The following is a 16,784-nucleotide window of genomic DNA, read 5'->3' on the forward strand; positions in this document are numbered from 1 at the left end:
TTGACAGGAAATTTTTATTTGTTGCCTTCTAAGGACTGTACCAAATTAGATATTCAGGGTAGGACTGGTGTCTATCATAAACAACGAACTCGCGGTCTGCAAATTCTCCACCACTAGCGACTACACTGTCATGGATTTCCTGATGAGTCGCACATACAGGATTCGTACAGATTTTGCATGGTGGCCTCTTATAATTTCCACTGACATTTGTCATATAAATATCACCAAGACACATTCTTACCAGAAACATTGGAAAGTAGTTCCGATCGTCACATTCTAGATAAAAAAAATCAATGTTAAATACTATATATATCAAGTTGATTACATTAAACTAACATAAATATATATTTTGTTAGTCCTAATTAGTAAATAAAGTATTGTAAACCAAATATTATTCACGTCATATTATATTCGCGATTCGTCTATTGGAAATCAATCCGCGACGATTAATTTTCGCTACTTAAGAAACATTTTCTACAAAAATTAAAGGAAAATGAATGGCTCGTGGCGATGAATATTCGCGAGTTAGAATATGTCGCAGAACTTGCAGATATTTCTCGCACGCGAATAAAAGTTGATAAATTATGTTGTCAAGCTTGATAAGATAATCTGATGTGTAATTATGAGGCTTCATCTGATGTAATACATAAAACACTCAATTTTTTTAAAAATAATGATTGCAAAAGTACCTGCATATTTATGTGATTTGGAGGCAACTTCAGCGCCATAAATTCCTGGTCCTAGTCTTCCAGAGGCTGCCAGTCGGCTATCTAATCCTTGACCGCAAATGACCTCAACATTCACGGCCTTCGTGCCATGAAAAAAATAATACTCGTTGATTTCGGAATGAATGTCTTCTGTCATAGACCGATTCAGTGATTCCATTACTTTTACAGGGCTCAGGAACGATGGAAATTTCTTAGTTATGGAAAGTATTGGGAAATTTTCTTTCTTTGCTTTACGGAATAACCTCTGACATTCTTCTCCATACTCAAGAAACAATTCAGCATTTTCAAGTCTCTGAACACTGAGGATATTTGCATTAGGCAAAGACTTTTTCAGAGCATTTGCTATGCAGTCGTATGTTATCTTTTCAACATATTCTAAATGGAACGATTTTGATTTATCTAGCAAATTCCAATCCTTTAATTCTTTAGTCGATGTAAATTTGGTCCAATAGGAGGGTGTTCTTAGTGTTTCTTTATATTTATATTCTAAGTACTCCATTGTGCCTCTTTCCGGAACTGTCTGTATGTTTCTGAATCTGACTGACGCTGAATGAATGAAAGAACACATATGCATATAAAATCAAGGACATACCTATTATGGATAAAATTAGTACGATCTCTGGAGTACTTCTTGTACATAAATTTATATTTACATATATGCAATAAGCATCTCAAAAATTTGTTTGCAGAACTTTTAAGGTAAGTCACTCCTGAAATTTGTTAAATCAAGGATTTTTTAGAAGTATATTTTGGATAAGTACTCAAAAAGTGTAACTCAAAATCGCAAAGAAAATAGGGGGTCAGTGTGCATCCTACTAATCTACGGTACATTTAAGTTGACTTTTTGCACTTAAATTTTATCTATTTGGTTAATTACTTTAATCCTTATTATATTTTATCAGATGTAAGCATGGCAATAAATATAATCTTATTTTACGTAAAATAGTTTGAATAATATTCATCATTAAACAAATCTTGCAAATTAATGCGCGTAAATTATTGTGTGGACCTTTTTGCACTAAAAAATAACATATTTGGGGTATTCAAAAACTTAATAGGCAATAAAAAAATTTCTTATATTAAACTTTATACGACTTAAGTGCTGATCAGTAACAAAAATCGAGTAGTTTAAAATAATATAAGAAAAAGGTGGGGTCAGTTATGTTAATTTTGAAATATTTGTCAAAATATGTGATTTGCAGGCAAAAATGGTGTAAATTTGATCTTGACTTCTTTATCATATTTTCATTTTTTGGAAAATTTTGTTGAGGAAGGTGTAAAACTTAGTCTAAAAATATAAATTAAGACCTATATCAAATATTTTTTGCAATATCAAAACAGAAAATATTCTCCGAGTAAAATTATGTGAGGCTAAATTTACATTACATGAAATTTTATAAATGTTTAGATTTGCAGAATTTTCTGCTAAATATCCTTCCACCAAAAGAAATAGTCCCTCATAAATCTTGCTTCTTTGTAGATTTTTTAAGCTGTATTTTCATTGAATGTTAAAAAATTTACATTGTTTAATTTAAATTTGTTTTAAAAATTGAATTTTAATATGTAGTTTTGAAGTAAAAGCTTCTGCGTGAAATTTTCTAAAAAGCTGACGAGTGACTTACCTTAAATGCAAAGTAGATTCAACCCTCCTTTATTTGTTTTTCTATAATGAGTTAATACTCTTTGAAGAAGTGCAGATTGAGTCTTAGAAACATTACCTGAAGCTGTTCTCTTTTTTATTTCGTTCTGAAACGCCTGCAAATTATCACAGTTACATAAATAACCATTAATCATTAAATGGAATGGATTAGATAAAAATCCTTTCAAGATATAATTGCCTTTAAAATTGAAGAAAACATATGTTCCTATTTCCTATTAAAAAAAATTAGTTATGTTTCATTTTCTTTTAGTTGCAAGAAGATTAGAAATGCCTCTGAGTTTTTGAGTCGAACATTTTACACGTCTCTAATTTGGAAATGACCAAGGGTAACTAATGATACTTATTTAGTAAAAAGATTAGATTTTTTAGATTCCGAGATTGTAAGAACTTTAATAGAAAGCAGTAACCATAATTCTAAGGTAGGTCAATCAACATTAAAGTACTAGTTAAACAATATATGAATTTAGAAAATACATATGATATGCTGCAATGATAATACAAGATTCTTACACGATATATTTTATAACAGTAGAAGTAAATAGAAGAACTGAAATACGGTCTAGATATTAAAAAAACATGCAGTTTTCTACGAATGTCTGGGTATCTATACATGTATTTATTTTTTATACTAAAATATAATGCTAAATCAATTCTTTATTGAAAACGCAAAGCTGGTGTCTTTATTCACGTTTCCTTGAAAAATATTTTGATGTTTTTTTTGATGTTTTTTTTTATGTTTTTCCCTTGTCCCTATACTAGTATATGATTCATGTTGTGATACACATCACTTCGTAAATTCAGACTAACTTTTGTGAGCTTTTCCTATTACTTATCTGTTGATTTTCAGAACCTGAGGATCAGACTAGCTTAACGCAGCCAATGCAAAAAGTGAAAGGGGATTAAACCATAGAAAGAAGGTAAAACATTTTATTAAAATAATCGTCTATGTTTAGGGATTGGTATGATCTCCATCTTGCTTTTCGTGTGTTTTCTATCAACTTGCCAAAGACTTGTAGATAGAAAATACGCGATTCATTTAATAAAAATAATATCCATTCAGAGAACTTGGGAATCTACAGGTATTGTACCTAATATACTGTGTGAAGAGTAATATGAAATTACTTTATTATTGATTTATGTATATGAAATGTACATGTAGAGTGCATATACTTACTGATACTAGTTCAGGTAAATCACTGTTTCCCTCATACAACACTATTCGCAAATCTGCTACATGTATGTTTTGCTGTTGTACTTGGTTTGAGAACTTTTCAATACCAGAAGCAATGCATGCAACAGCCACGTCTATAGGAAACTTATGAAACCCAGTACCAAGGGCGGGGATAGCAATAGATCTGTAACCATGAATATTTGCCTTCTCTAGACATGCAAAGACAAAATCCTCTAACACCTGCAATAAATAACTATAAAACATATATTTTGAAAAAAATACAAATGTGCTCATCATTAATATGGAAAATAATTAGATACAGATACAATATACATGTGTATGCAATTTTGATTTTGATTACCTCATGGGGAAGTTTAATGTGCTCAGAACGTTTTGAGTACCATGGTAATAGAACACCATGATAAACTTTCTTGCACTTTAGTGCGTAACCATTTGTTACAGCGATTTCCCCATGTTTAATTTCGGAGGGGTAATTTTTAGTAAGCTCATCCTTGAGTCCATGTCCAGCCTTTTCCAATATTGCAGCGGCTGCCCCTTGTGTCATCTCGCGATCGTGAGCAACACTGTTGATAATGACATCAACCTGTATAAGGAATCAACACATTGATTTCTCTGAAGTAAAAATGTGATAGACACTAGCAATTACATGCCATTGATAAAAATAATTTTCCCGTTACCTGTTCTTCAACTATACTTCCGACCTTTACTTTGACAGGAATACCTCCAAGGTGACCAGAATATGAATGTAGGAAAACAGAGCTATGAGCTATGATATAACATAAAATGTAAAATTTAGAATATATTTTCATTAAATGTGAAAGGATCAAATACATATTCAATACTTTGAATCACTTTACATGGAAATATATCAAAATCGCGTGTAAACAGGTGGAAAGTGAACATAAACCAACGAAAGATTTACGTATGAAGAAATTGGAAGAAAGTTACTAGAAGACAATAGTTACTAAATAGGTGATCATTATTTATTTTGAAATATAAATCTCCATACCTATGGCAACTTGTGCCCCAGGATATTCCCTTCCTCCTCCTAATTCGTTCATAAATACCTAATATGTAAAATAAATTTTATCTATTTTGTTGAAAAATTTATGATCTATATTTCATATTCTTTTTTCCCCCACATGGGTTTCAATAAGCTTCAAAACCTCCAGTTTAATTTAAAGGAAACAGTAACATTTTTTATCTGCAACATTTATCAATATTTTTCAATTGAAAGAGATAATAAAAATATTACAATTACCTTCTGAACATTGACCCATTCATTGCTTCCACTATACACTACAATGATAATGTTCTTGATATTCAAAGGAAATTGTTTGGAACCAAAATCTTGTATTGCTTTTATCATCAGTTTTGCTGTTTGATCACAAGGATATTGCAAAAATCCAATGCCAAGCGTTGGAAAAGCAATGGAGTTTGTATAATGAGCGTTTGCTGTTTCCAGACATTTCGTCATAAATTTCTCTAAAGTCTACAAATTTCAAAATAATATCGTAAGCAGTTTACTTAAGAAAAAAAAATGCAGAGTGATCAATCTCATAATATAAAAATCTAGAAATAAATGTAATTTTTGCTATACAAAGTTTCTAACTGATTTAAACGGTAACAATGTAATTCTCAAAAAATTACTGAGCACGGATTGGGTTGACTGGTTCCCCATTTTGACAGAGCCCCGTGATACACAAATTTGCAACGAAGTTGATGACCTTCACTGATAGCAATGTCTCCGTATTCAATGCCATTTGGATATTTTTGGTTTAATTCTTTTTGCATTTCTCGTCCAGCAACTCTCAACAAAGCTTTAGACAATCCACCATTTCTCAATTTCAAGTCTTTTGATCCACTACATACTAACACATCTGCCTGTATCATTAAACAAATAATTTTCATTGATACCAGAGGACATCCCTTTAATTTTTAATTGTAGTTGTACTTTAAGTTTTTAAGTATTGAGAATGTTAAAAATAAGTTTAAATGCAATAGCAAAGTTATCTTAAGATATATACTCAAAGGAAAACAAGCGCAGATCATACTTTGTGAATAAATGTTAATTTTTCAAATGTTTTTACAGTATTTTTTGTAACATTTAAACTCATTTTTAACTAATAAGTATAACATAATCTCATTTGATTTTGATCGATAATTTATGAGGTATTGTAAATCATATGAGGGTACCCCCCCATGTGAAAATGAAATTTTTTCTATCTTCTACAGGTCTGGTACAATCACTAGATTTAGCTACGTAGCTTGATCTACCTACTTAGCCTTATTTACCTACCTGATGTAGCTATCAAATCAATTTATTTCTATAAAAAACATTTTTCTTGTGATGTGTGCAAGAAAAATCACTATTGAAGAAATGTCTTTTCTGCGCAAATGCAATCAAAGTTCTGAAAGTTTTGGGGCTATGTATGACAGTTAGAACAGTTACTCCTTGAATGATATGACAAAGAAGTCCAGTTCCAGTTAACATGATAATAGGTCGGTAATTATTCAGCACAATGTGAAGTAATCATACTCAGCCATGCCTCACCACATGCATGAGAGAGGACAGTTGACCAAACAATGGAATTACATGTTTTGCTCTGAATTGTCCAAACGCAGCAATGTATAACCTATCTCTGCTTTGGATTTTTTTTTTTAAACCTCCCAAGTATAAATATTAATATTCATTTAATTGCGATTTTTTGTCTCTTTTTAATAAAAAGAAAAATTTTGAAAAGTTGCATTGAAATAGCTAAATAAAGCTACCTGAGGTAGGTAAATAAAGCTACGTAGGTAATTGTACCTACGTAGCTCAATCTAATGATTGTACTGGACCTGTTCTATCCCTCCCTCGTGCATTTGTCACAGTTTTGATTTTCTTGCATGGGAAACGAGTTCATCATGGTATTTGCCTTTCTCATGGAGACATTGTTCAACTCTTTTAATTGACATAGCAGTCCTTAGTTTGTAGGTAATTGTACCTACGTAGCTAAATCTAATGATTGTACTGGACCTGTTCTATCCCTCCCTCGTGCATTTGTCACAGTTTTGATTTTCTTGCATGGGAAACGAGTTCATCATTGTATTTGCCTTTCTCATGGAGACATTGTTCAACCCTTTTAATTGACATAGCAGTCCTTAGTTTGTAGGTAATTGTACCTACGTAGCTAAATCTAATGATTGTAACTGGACCTGTTCTATCCCTCCCTCGTGCATTTGTCACAGTTTTGATTTTCTTGCATGGGAACCGAGTTCATCATGGTATTTGCCTTTCTCATGGAGACACTGTTCAACCCTTTTAACTGACATAGCAGTCCTTAGTTTGTAGAGAATAGTTTGTAGAGAATAGCTTGAGCATTCCGACGCTTTCAAACCCTACGGTCCAGGTAGTTCCATAGATGCTCGATTCGAGAAATATTTGGACTTTCGGAGGGCAGTTGAGTGGGTCACTGTAGTTGAAAGAATACTTTCAGACCTATGATCATGAAACTTTGTCAGCTGATGCATCTTGGGACCTCAAACAATGTCAACAAAAATGTAGTTCCCAGTGGCCTATTTTTGAAATGTTATGGTTATATATTTCAGGTACTTATTGATCTCATCGAACTTTTAAAGTTGATGCATCTTTGGACCCGGGAGAATGTCAACTAGAATGTACGTCACTGTGACCTCCGTTTGAAATTTTATGGCTATATCTAAATATCTCTTGTACTTATAGGCTTATTATCATCAAACTTCGTTCATTGAGTCTTCAGAGAATGTCAATCAAAAAGTAGATCACTGTGACCTACTTTTGAAATTTTGGCTATATTTAATTATTCCAGGCCCTAATTGGCTGTAAATCTGCAATCTATGTCAATTGATGTATCTTGTGTCCTTAGAGAATGTCAACCAAAGAGTATGTCTCGGTGACCTTTTTGAAAAATTGTGGCTATATTTAATTTTTAAGGTCCTGATTGGCTTAAAATCATAAAACGTTTATCAATTAAGGGATCTCGGGTCCTCAGAAAATTTTTTCCAAAAATTTGGTCACAGTGACCTTCTTATGGATTTTACGGTTGTATTAAATATCTCTGGTCATACCGGTAATTGACTAAGAATCAGCAAACTTTGCTTTGTCACTTGATGCATCTTGGGCCTTCGAAAATGTCATCAAAAAAGGTCATTGTGACTTACTTTTGAAAATTTTTAAAATATTCAAAATATTTCGGGCACTTATTAGCTAAGAATCATCAAACTCTGTCAGTTGATGCATCTTGGAATGTGTTAACTAAAAAGTAGGTCACATGGACCTTTTTAATTTCAAGGCATTAGTAAATATTTCAAATAATAAGAGTGCAAAAAATATTAAACTTTGTCACTTGAGGCATTTTTAGGTCTGGGGGTATGTTTTATGACTATATATCTGAATATTTAAGATTATAAGCGACTTGGAATCATCACATTTTGTCAGTTAAATGTAATTATTCTATGCTCTCAAAGTGTTTTAACCAAAATGTAGGTCATGATGATTTTGTTTTGGAATTTGACGGCTTTATCTTACTATACAGTATACTTAAACGCTTTAATTACAAGTGATAAATTGTACATTTCATAATAAGAGCGATTCAAGGCCATTAGACATCATTACACATTCATGGTTGGGGTAAGTCTGAACAAGATTTTGGTGCACAGTATCAAAAATACATGTACATGTATTCATAATTTTTCATAAGTTTTCATAATTTTCGGGCATGCAGTCGAAAATAGATATACAGATAAAGGAATGGATGAATGGAGAGGTAGAGAAAGAGAGAACATAGTAATTAATAAGCTCGAAAAGTTACCTGTTGGTCACAGAGGTTTCCCATGATAACACAGACTCCGAGGTTCCCCATAGTAAAAAATTGGTGACCATCGTCTGTAGCCATTGCCATGGTGCCTTAGGAGTCTATACAATAACATTCAAACAGTATTTTCAGGTCACCTGAGTCACTCAAGTAACCTTTTGCTATCTGTTTTTGTCCGTCGTCGTCCGTCGTACGTCGTTCGTCGTCAATCGGTCGTAAACTTTTGAACATTTTCACTTCTTCTCTAGAACCACTGAGCCAATTTCAACCAATCAGCATGTAACATCTATGGGTAAAGGGGAACAAAAATTGTGAAATTCATGACCCCTGCCCCCCTGGGGGCTGAGGGGCGGGGCCAAGACCACTAAAATTAATACAATCCTTTAAAAGCTTCTTCTTTACTCCTGGACATCCAGCAGTCACACTGTTGGCATAATTGTAATCAGCATTGAGTCCTCTACCAAAATTTTGAAATTCATGGCCCCAGGGTCAGGGTTTCTGGTGTTAGGGTGGGGCTATATAGATCATAAATTGAAAGTGCATTATTTCTTTGAAAATCCTCTTCTCTGCTCCTGGGTTTTCAACAAATTAACTTAATGTATAGTTATGATGAGTAAGAGTGTCTCTTTCAAAATTGTGAATTTCATGACCCCAGGGTCAGGGGTTCTAATGCTAGGGCGGGGCTATATAGATTATACAGTGAAAATGCATTTTTTCTTTAAAAATCTTCTTCTCTGCTCCTGGGCATTAAATATACTAACCAAGTACATAGTTATGTTGAAAAAGGCTGCCTCTTCCAAAATTGTGAATTTTATGGACCTTGGGTCAGGGGTTCTGGTGTTAGGGCGGGGCTCTATTGATTATAGAAGGAAAATGCATAAATTCTTTGAATATCTTCTTCTCTGCTTCCTGGGTATTAAATAAACTAACTAAGTACAAAGTTATGATGAGTAAGAATGTCTCTTCCAAAATTGTCAATTTCATGGCCCCTGGGTCGGGGGTTCTGGTGTTAGGGCGGGGCTCTTTGGATTATATAGTGAAAATGCATGAATTTTTTGAAAATCTATTCCTTTGCTCCTAGATATTATGCCAATAATCTAAGTACATATTCATGATGAAGAAAGGTTCCTCTTTCAAACTAATTAATTTCAGGGCCCCTGGGTCAGGGGTACCTGGGGGTTGGGGTACTTAATCTGAGAATAATTTAATGCTTTGAAATCTGCTCTTTGGTATTATTTAATCATTTATGATGAAATAAAATGTATGATAACATTTTGAAATATGTGGCTCTAGGATTAGTGGTTCCTGTGGGGCGGTGTGCACAACTGGTGGTTATAAAGTGGAAATGCATTTTCTTTTTGTTACTCTGATCTACCTCTGGGTATTAAGTAACCAAAGTAAGCATGTTAAGTGTAACAATTATTCATCATGTGTACAAAATGAAAACCCCAAAATAATCGCTCCACAAAAAAATACTCCACTATACATTACAAGAGAAAAAGGTATGCCACTCCGCTTTGTTTACGTTGTACCCCACTGGTCTTTCTGGGTTTAAAAACAAGTATTTATTTTATTTCAACCTAATATGTCAATTCACACCATCTCTACATATATTTCTGTTACAGTCCATGCAATCGGATTTACTCTGCATCTTGTAAGATAAGTCATGATAAACAATGGTGCATCTTTCAAAATTGTGAATTTCGTGGTTTTGGTTTAAAACACGAACCTAATTCAATTGCTGGAAAAATGTTACATGATACTCAGGTGACCTATAAGGCCCGTGGGCCTCTTGTTTATGTAAAAATAGTCTGTTTTTTATCACTGAAAACTGAAGATTGGTATTATCTGTATCATTCAGGTACATTTGATAAGTGATGTTTGAAATTCTGATCATCTAACAAAAAGATTTTATAAATTTAAAGTCTTACCTGTGATCATTTACATTGCGCTGTATCCAAATTGATGAGTTACAGTATTTCCGAGAAATCTAAATAAAAATGTGTGTAATTGCGAAATAAATTTTACATACTAGCACTTTTAAGAGGTATGGATACAGTGTAGTTTCAGATAATATAATGAATGTCAGAAATGCCATTTGCATTATGTTTTCCATGTTAGGTAAATAATTTCAGTTAAAATACTTTCGTGATTCAACTTGACTATCTAATTACCTTTTCTCCTTATGTAATGCGATGTGCAAGATAACTTTTTTAAAGATGAATACATGTGTAATGTTTGAAGTCGCCTAATTTTTTTTTAAAAGAAAAGAAAAAATGCAGAATGCTTACTGTTGTGGTACTAGTATTAGGTATCAGCTAGAAACCATTAAAAGATGGAATGAAAAAATGCGATGATAAAAAGAAAAGATTGACGAAAACAGCAATAAAGAGAAAAACCATGTCAGTTTTATTTCAATATTCAAGTCAACTTTCCTTATTTATGAAATAATATCACGCTATCACCTGCAAATGGTATTTACATCTCCAAACTTACTTGATACTTAAGAGCGTTCTCCGATTTCAATCAAAATTTTTAAAGCGAGACAGACTACTGATAAATAAATTGATGTAACAAGGATTTCAACAACCTAGTTTTAAGTCTGGCATTTCGGAAATTCTGTTTATTATCATGACCTTCTTAGAAAATGCAACATAACATTTAATTGGTAGTGTTTTGGTTGACTTGGTTCATATGCCTTTGTTTTTGTACTGAATTTTACTATGGAATGTAACGTCTCCCTGATGAATACAAAGGAGATGCTTACCCTTCCTATGCAACACGTTTATTGTCCCCCTGGACAACAACAAATTCCTTCGGCTTTGCCTTTGAAAATAGTTGTTATCTTTGAAGACAATAAACTTGTTCTTGTCTTCATAGACAGTAAATACATGTAAGTGTAAAATGTTTTTCGACATTTTAGGTTGAAGCGTCACGTCTATGGCTATTAATGTATACAAGTTGCTAGATTTATAAATAACAATATTTTTATTTTAAAAAGAGAATAAACGTTTTGATTCAAGATGGAAAATATATTTCAATTGTTATTAAACGGTACTATTGTTTTCCATAAAAGATCTTGTTAATTGAAAGGTGTATGTGTGCGTTAAACATGCTTCTTTGACAACGATAAAACACATGAAACATTTTCTGTCATGCAATTTCCTATTTTTAAAGTTTTGATATATGCTACCCGTTTTTACGATTTTGTCATAGTATTTAATTTCTATTCAAAGACCCATCCACTAGAATCATAGTCATCCCGAATATGAATACTGGTATTTGAGATTGTTAGTTTTATAAATATCAAGTATAAATGAAGAAAACAATAAAAGTAGAATGTGTTTCACAATTTTATGCTGAAAAAATGCCATATGACAGACATGCCATGTATACATGTATAACAGGGGATCTCATCTGCTATTTAATGTCTCCTGCGAGTCATTTAAACATATGTCAGATCAAACCCTGTGCTGAGCAAAATTCTAATTTTAATTTCTTATCATTGTGAGATGCATATCAAAACATATGCACTTATTTACGTTTTAAAAAACAAAGTGATCATGTAGCTGAAAGAATGGAATTTATAATTGCTTACGCATGATAAAATCATCTTTATGCAGAGATATTTGATATGCTTCTTTCTTTGCACACTTTCCTTCACAAGACATTATAAAATATTTTTACCTTTATATATGTTCTTACAATACAAGAATATTTTTTTCAAGAGAGAGAAAAACAGAAACGAAACATACCACATTTTTAAAGAAAACAAATTGTGATTCTTCCTGTGAATGAACAGCGGATGCATCCCATCAAAAAGTTTTTGCTGAAGTGGAGAGTTTCAGTTTCAGTTGGTAATTGTAAATGAGTGTATTTATGTAAAGTTAGAAAGGGCTACTGAATCCAACTGTTTGAATTCTACACTAGCCTTGTAGCCCAAGATTATCCGGCCTGATCTCAACAGAATTTTATGCCCCATTAATTCGGGGGGCATATAGTGATTTTCATGTCCGTCCGTCCATCTTTTACATGCACCTTGCTCATAAATTTTGATTAGTTGGAAGTTTTGACTTTCATACTTTACAGGTGTATTACAGGGTCTTTCTTTGGGTATATACATATTATACATCATGACCTTGACCTTTCAGTTTGACACACTTTTGAAAAAAACTATATCCTTGGCCATAACATTTAAACTAATAGTGTTATGGATTTCACGTTTCACTTGTATATTTCCTGTGTTAAGATATTTTCTTCGGTGCATATATTTTTACCTATACCTTAGAGTTGACCTAATTTTAAATTTATTGCGTAAACCCCGAGGTCCACGTTGTAAATATATAAGCGAGGTTAAACCGGATGCCATGGGCAAACGTCGAGATTGTTAGAGAGTTCGCCCCTAAGACAACTTTTTCGTAGAATAATTCGTCAAGGTAGTCGAATTAGAATATACCATTCATTGACAATTCTTGCTTTTAAATCTACATATCGTATTTATATATTTATTGCCGAATCCGAATTTCTCTCATACATATATTTTTATATACAAATTAAACATTCATTCTATGGCACAAGCATTTGAAAAAAGTAAGAAGAATTTTCAGTATATGCTCGAGTAGATAACAACTTGAAATGAAAAATTTATGGAACACCGTCACTGCCTTATAGCAGGACACAACAATTGCATTGCGTCAACCTTCCCATTGTATAAATGGTGCCTGTTTTGAAGGGTAACATTATATAAATATTGCATGTAGTTGAGTGTAGCATTGAAAATTTTCACCCCAAGAAAACCATTGTCAACCGAGGCGCAGCCGAGGTTGACAATGGTTTTCGAGGGGTGAAAATTTTCAATGTTACACTCAACTACATGCTATATTTATTATATTATACTGAATGTTTTATACAAATACATATAACAGTGAACCGTGCGCGCATAAATTCTGCGCAGTCGCTATTTTTTGGAATACCACCCGTCGTTAAGCAATGTCGACTGTTGCTACGCTGGAAGGCGTGGCTTCATTATTCAGCGGGTAGTAGTGTTTTTTAACAAATGTTTCTCGACCAATCAGATTCAACTAATTTACATGAAAGTATAATATTTGAAATTGACACCCCAAGAAAAACCATTGTCAACCGACGCGTCAGCGGAGGTTGACAATGGTTTTCCGAGGGGTGTCAATTTCAAATGTCACCCTCCAAAACAGGCACCATTTATTTTATTATACTGAATGTTTTATTGATTTAGGACGTCAGCAAAAAAAAAAAACCGTCGATCGTCTTTACATTCATGTATAGAAAGCTTTCACACTCACCGGTTCACTAATCTCCTTATTGTTTGTTTGATACTCGAATTAGAATCATTTATCATAAAAAGTTTCGTTATTTCTGGCTCGCAAGCATGTTTCCTAAACTCGCTAGCATGTATCGTCTGTTGTTTGTTGTTTTCAAGTAACTATATCGGACGCAAGCTTTCATTGACATCAAGTTAATTCCGGTTCTTTCAAACGCGCAACTGACGTTTTAAGAATTCTACGGTGAACCGTACGCGCATAAATTCCACGTATGTGGCATTACCGTTGTGTTACCCGTTGTGACGTACGTTGCTAAGGCTCAGGGTAATCGAACGTATTGTTGATTGCGTCTAAACCAATCAAATTTTAGTATTTAACATGAAAGTATAATAATACATTATGTCAACTCTTTATTACATTTACTCACACTACTGTTGCATAGTGTGAACTTTCCTTTACATAATGTCAACTGTATATGACATTTACTCACACTACTATTACATTGTGTCAGCCTTCCGTTTCATTATGTCAACTCTTTATGACATTTACTCACACTACTATTGCGTTGTGTCAACCTTCCATTATATTTTGTCAACTCTTTATAAATTTAACCCACACTACTACTGCATCGTGTCAACCTTCCATTATATTATGTCAACTCTTTATGACATTATCCCACACTACTATTGCATCGTGTAAACCTTCCAAACATTACATTTTCTATTGTAAAGTTATGTTTGGGAAAAGAGGGGGACTGATATTTTGTGCCTGTAATTCTTCCTACTCAATCAGGACACCCCCCTCCCTCTTCCCAGTCATAAAAACACGGTCGTCAACATTCATTTTATACCAGATATACAGCTTTGAGATGATGTAAGTGTATTTTTACATCAAGTAATGTACTTTTGGAATCAACATGATAAAGAGTTAACACAATATAAAGATATTTTAAGATCACATAAGAAAGAGTTGACATAACGTAATTATATATCCACATCACGGAATGGAGTTTTGACATAATGTAATAAAGTGTTGATATAATATAAAGATATGTTCACATAATGTCATACACATTTTACACCACGGAATAAAGCACTGACATAAAGGTTAGATGTGTTCACCTCACATCATGATGCTCTCGCTGTAAAATAAAGATAAATCCATATCATTCAATAATGCTTTGATATAATAGAAATATACACACTCAAAAAGGAATGGATTTTTGACTTCATGTGATGATAAGTTTAATTATAAAACACAATTCACTTGACGTAATGCAATTTTGACCTCACATATTTAAGAAATGAAATGATGTAAAGAAACATTCGTTTTACGTAATAAAGTTTTAACACAATGTAAACACATTATCACTTCACATAATGAATTTTTGACTTCAAGTTATGAAGTGCTGACATAATGCATTGACATGATGTAAAGATATTTTTACATAATCTCATAAAAAATTGACATAACGTTAAGATATGTTCACATCACGTAATGATAAATTGACATAATAAATGCAAAGTTCTATGCTATAAGGCAGTGATGGCGTTCCATAAAAATTCATTCAACGAATAGTCCTACCTGTTAAAAGATAGACCAAGTCTTCGTCATTATTAGTTTTTTGCATCAAGGCTCGCAAAAAAAAAATTGATATACAGCAATCTAAATACAGCTTGATAGATGACTGTAGCAACAGTTTTCCATATGGGGGAGGGAGGAGGGCTCCGAAAATTAAAAAAAAATCTGCGTACTACTGAGCTATGCTACACGTGTACCATCAGATCTATTTTCCAATGATAGATCTCATCCGTATAAATCCAGGACAGATGCCCCAGCCGATATGTTTACATGTATCAAAATACTTGTAGCACGATTTTTTTAAATTAGAAAACTATAGGCTAATTCAAAATAAAATTTGGTAACATAGCTATGAATTTACTATCAGTCAAAGTAGGCAGATCATTGTGTAAATGTGAACGAACCTCCAAAAATATTCACTTAACCTAGACATTTTCTTTTTTAAGTTCTTCAACTTGTTCAAAATTACATTAGCCTTTCTTATAACTTTTGAATGCTTGGTTGTAAAGTGACAAAGCATCTCTAGAGTATCAACAATTTTGATTTTTTGATCTTGGTGGTTGACATATTTTTGAAAATATTGCTTGGTCGTACTACGTAAACATTTAGTGATCGGGCTTTTATGTTTCACCTGTGTATTCTTTATGACAAAACCTTCAAAATTTTAAGCACCATTAATTTGGACTCTTTGACTTTGACCCTGGAGATGTACCCCCTTTTAAAATACTAAAAATTTCGCCGTAACCTTTAAACAGTTGTTGCAAGGATTTTTCTGTAACAGACATTTTCCTTGTGGCAATACTTTTCTTCAAATTCGTCCTCTTAGCCTAAAACTTGGAGGTGCACTCGAGAAGCTTTAACCTTTCTTCATGATACAGAGGTTTTAATGTCTCACAAAGACATATTGTTTTCTTTCTTATCTGCTTAAACTTTTCTAATGTTTTCTTTTTTCTCTTGCAGCAAAAATTGTATTGAAGGTATTGCAATCGATATAATTTCCAATTGATTTTTATTTATCATAATATACACATGTATTATCTGTCGCACGCACACACTGTACTAACTAGAAATTTAAATAATATATTCATTAATAATATTAATTTATTCATTTTCAATACACATAACATTTATAACTGAAAAAAGTCAATAAAACAATGCGTACAAAATCAGTAAAACATGTTTTTAATTTACAATTTTAAAAATGCAGTAAAATTGAACGTATAGAAAAATACTAACAAAAGGATATCAACGTCATAAACAAAATATTCATAGTCAATATGAAATCTTATCATTTCCAAAGCTTTAAACATAAAAAATATAAAAAATAAATTCAACAATTATTTTTCATAATGTTTTCATACAAAGCTCCGAGAGAAGGAGAAAAAAGCTTGAGAGAGTCTCTAGACATAAAATTCCAGAAAATTGTTTCAAGTTATAAATTTGATTAAAACACCGGTAAAACTGGATCTAATATCATACAAGGTTTTAGAG

General features: G+C 32.6%; 1 protein-coding gene across 1 annotated transcript; it reads right to left on the reverse strand.

Annotated features, from left to right (window-relative positions):
• LOC134245430 (protein mono-ADP-ribosyltransferase PARP15-like) lies at positions 1–10,458 on the reverse strand. Its single transcript, XM_062727709.1, has 11 exons — positions 10,347–10,458; positions 8,413–8,516; positions 5,231–5,464; positions 4,842–5,072; positions 4,590–4,647; positions 4,258–4,346; positions 3,921–4,163; positions 3,563–3,799; positions 2,447–2,483; positions 690–1,274; positions 1–276 (listed from the first exon to the last, which is right to left on the reverse strand). The coding sequence occupies exons 2-11, from the start codon at positions 8,500–8,502 to the stop codon at positions 29–31; spliced, it is 2,052 nt and encodes a 683-aa protein (XP_062583693.1). The 5' UTR covers positions 8,503–8,516; positions 10,347–10,458; the 3' UTR covers positions 1–28.
• Positions 10,459–16,784: the final 6,326 nt, after the last annotated feature.

This window comes from Saccostrea cucullata, unplaced genomic scaffold (genome assembly GCF_032062105.1).
Source record: "Saccostrea cucullata isolate Sc308-1 unplaced genomic scaffold, CSIRO_AGI_Scuc_v1 ctg3811, whole genome shotgun sequence".
Taxonomy (NCBI): domain Eukaryota; kingdom Metazoa; phylum Mollusca; class Bivalvia; order Ostreida; family Ostreidae; genus Saccostrea; species Saccostrea cuccullata.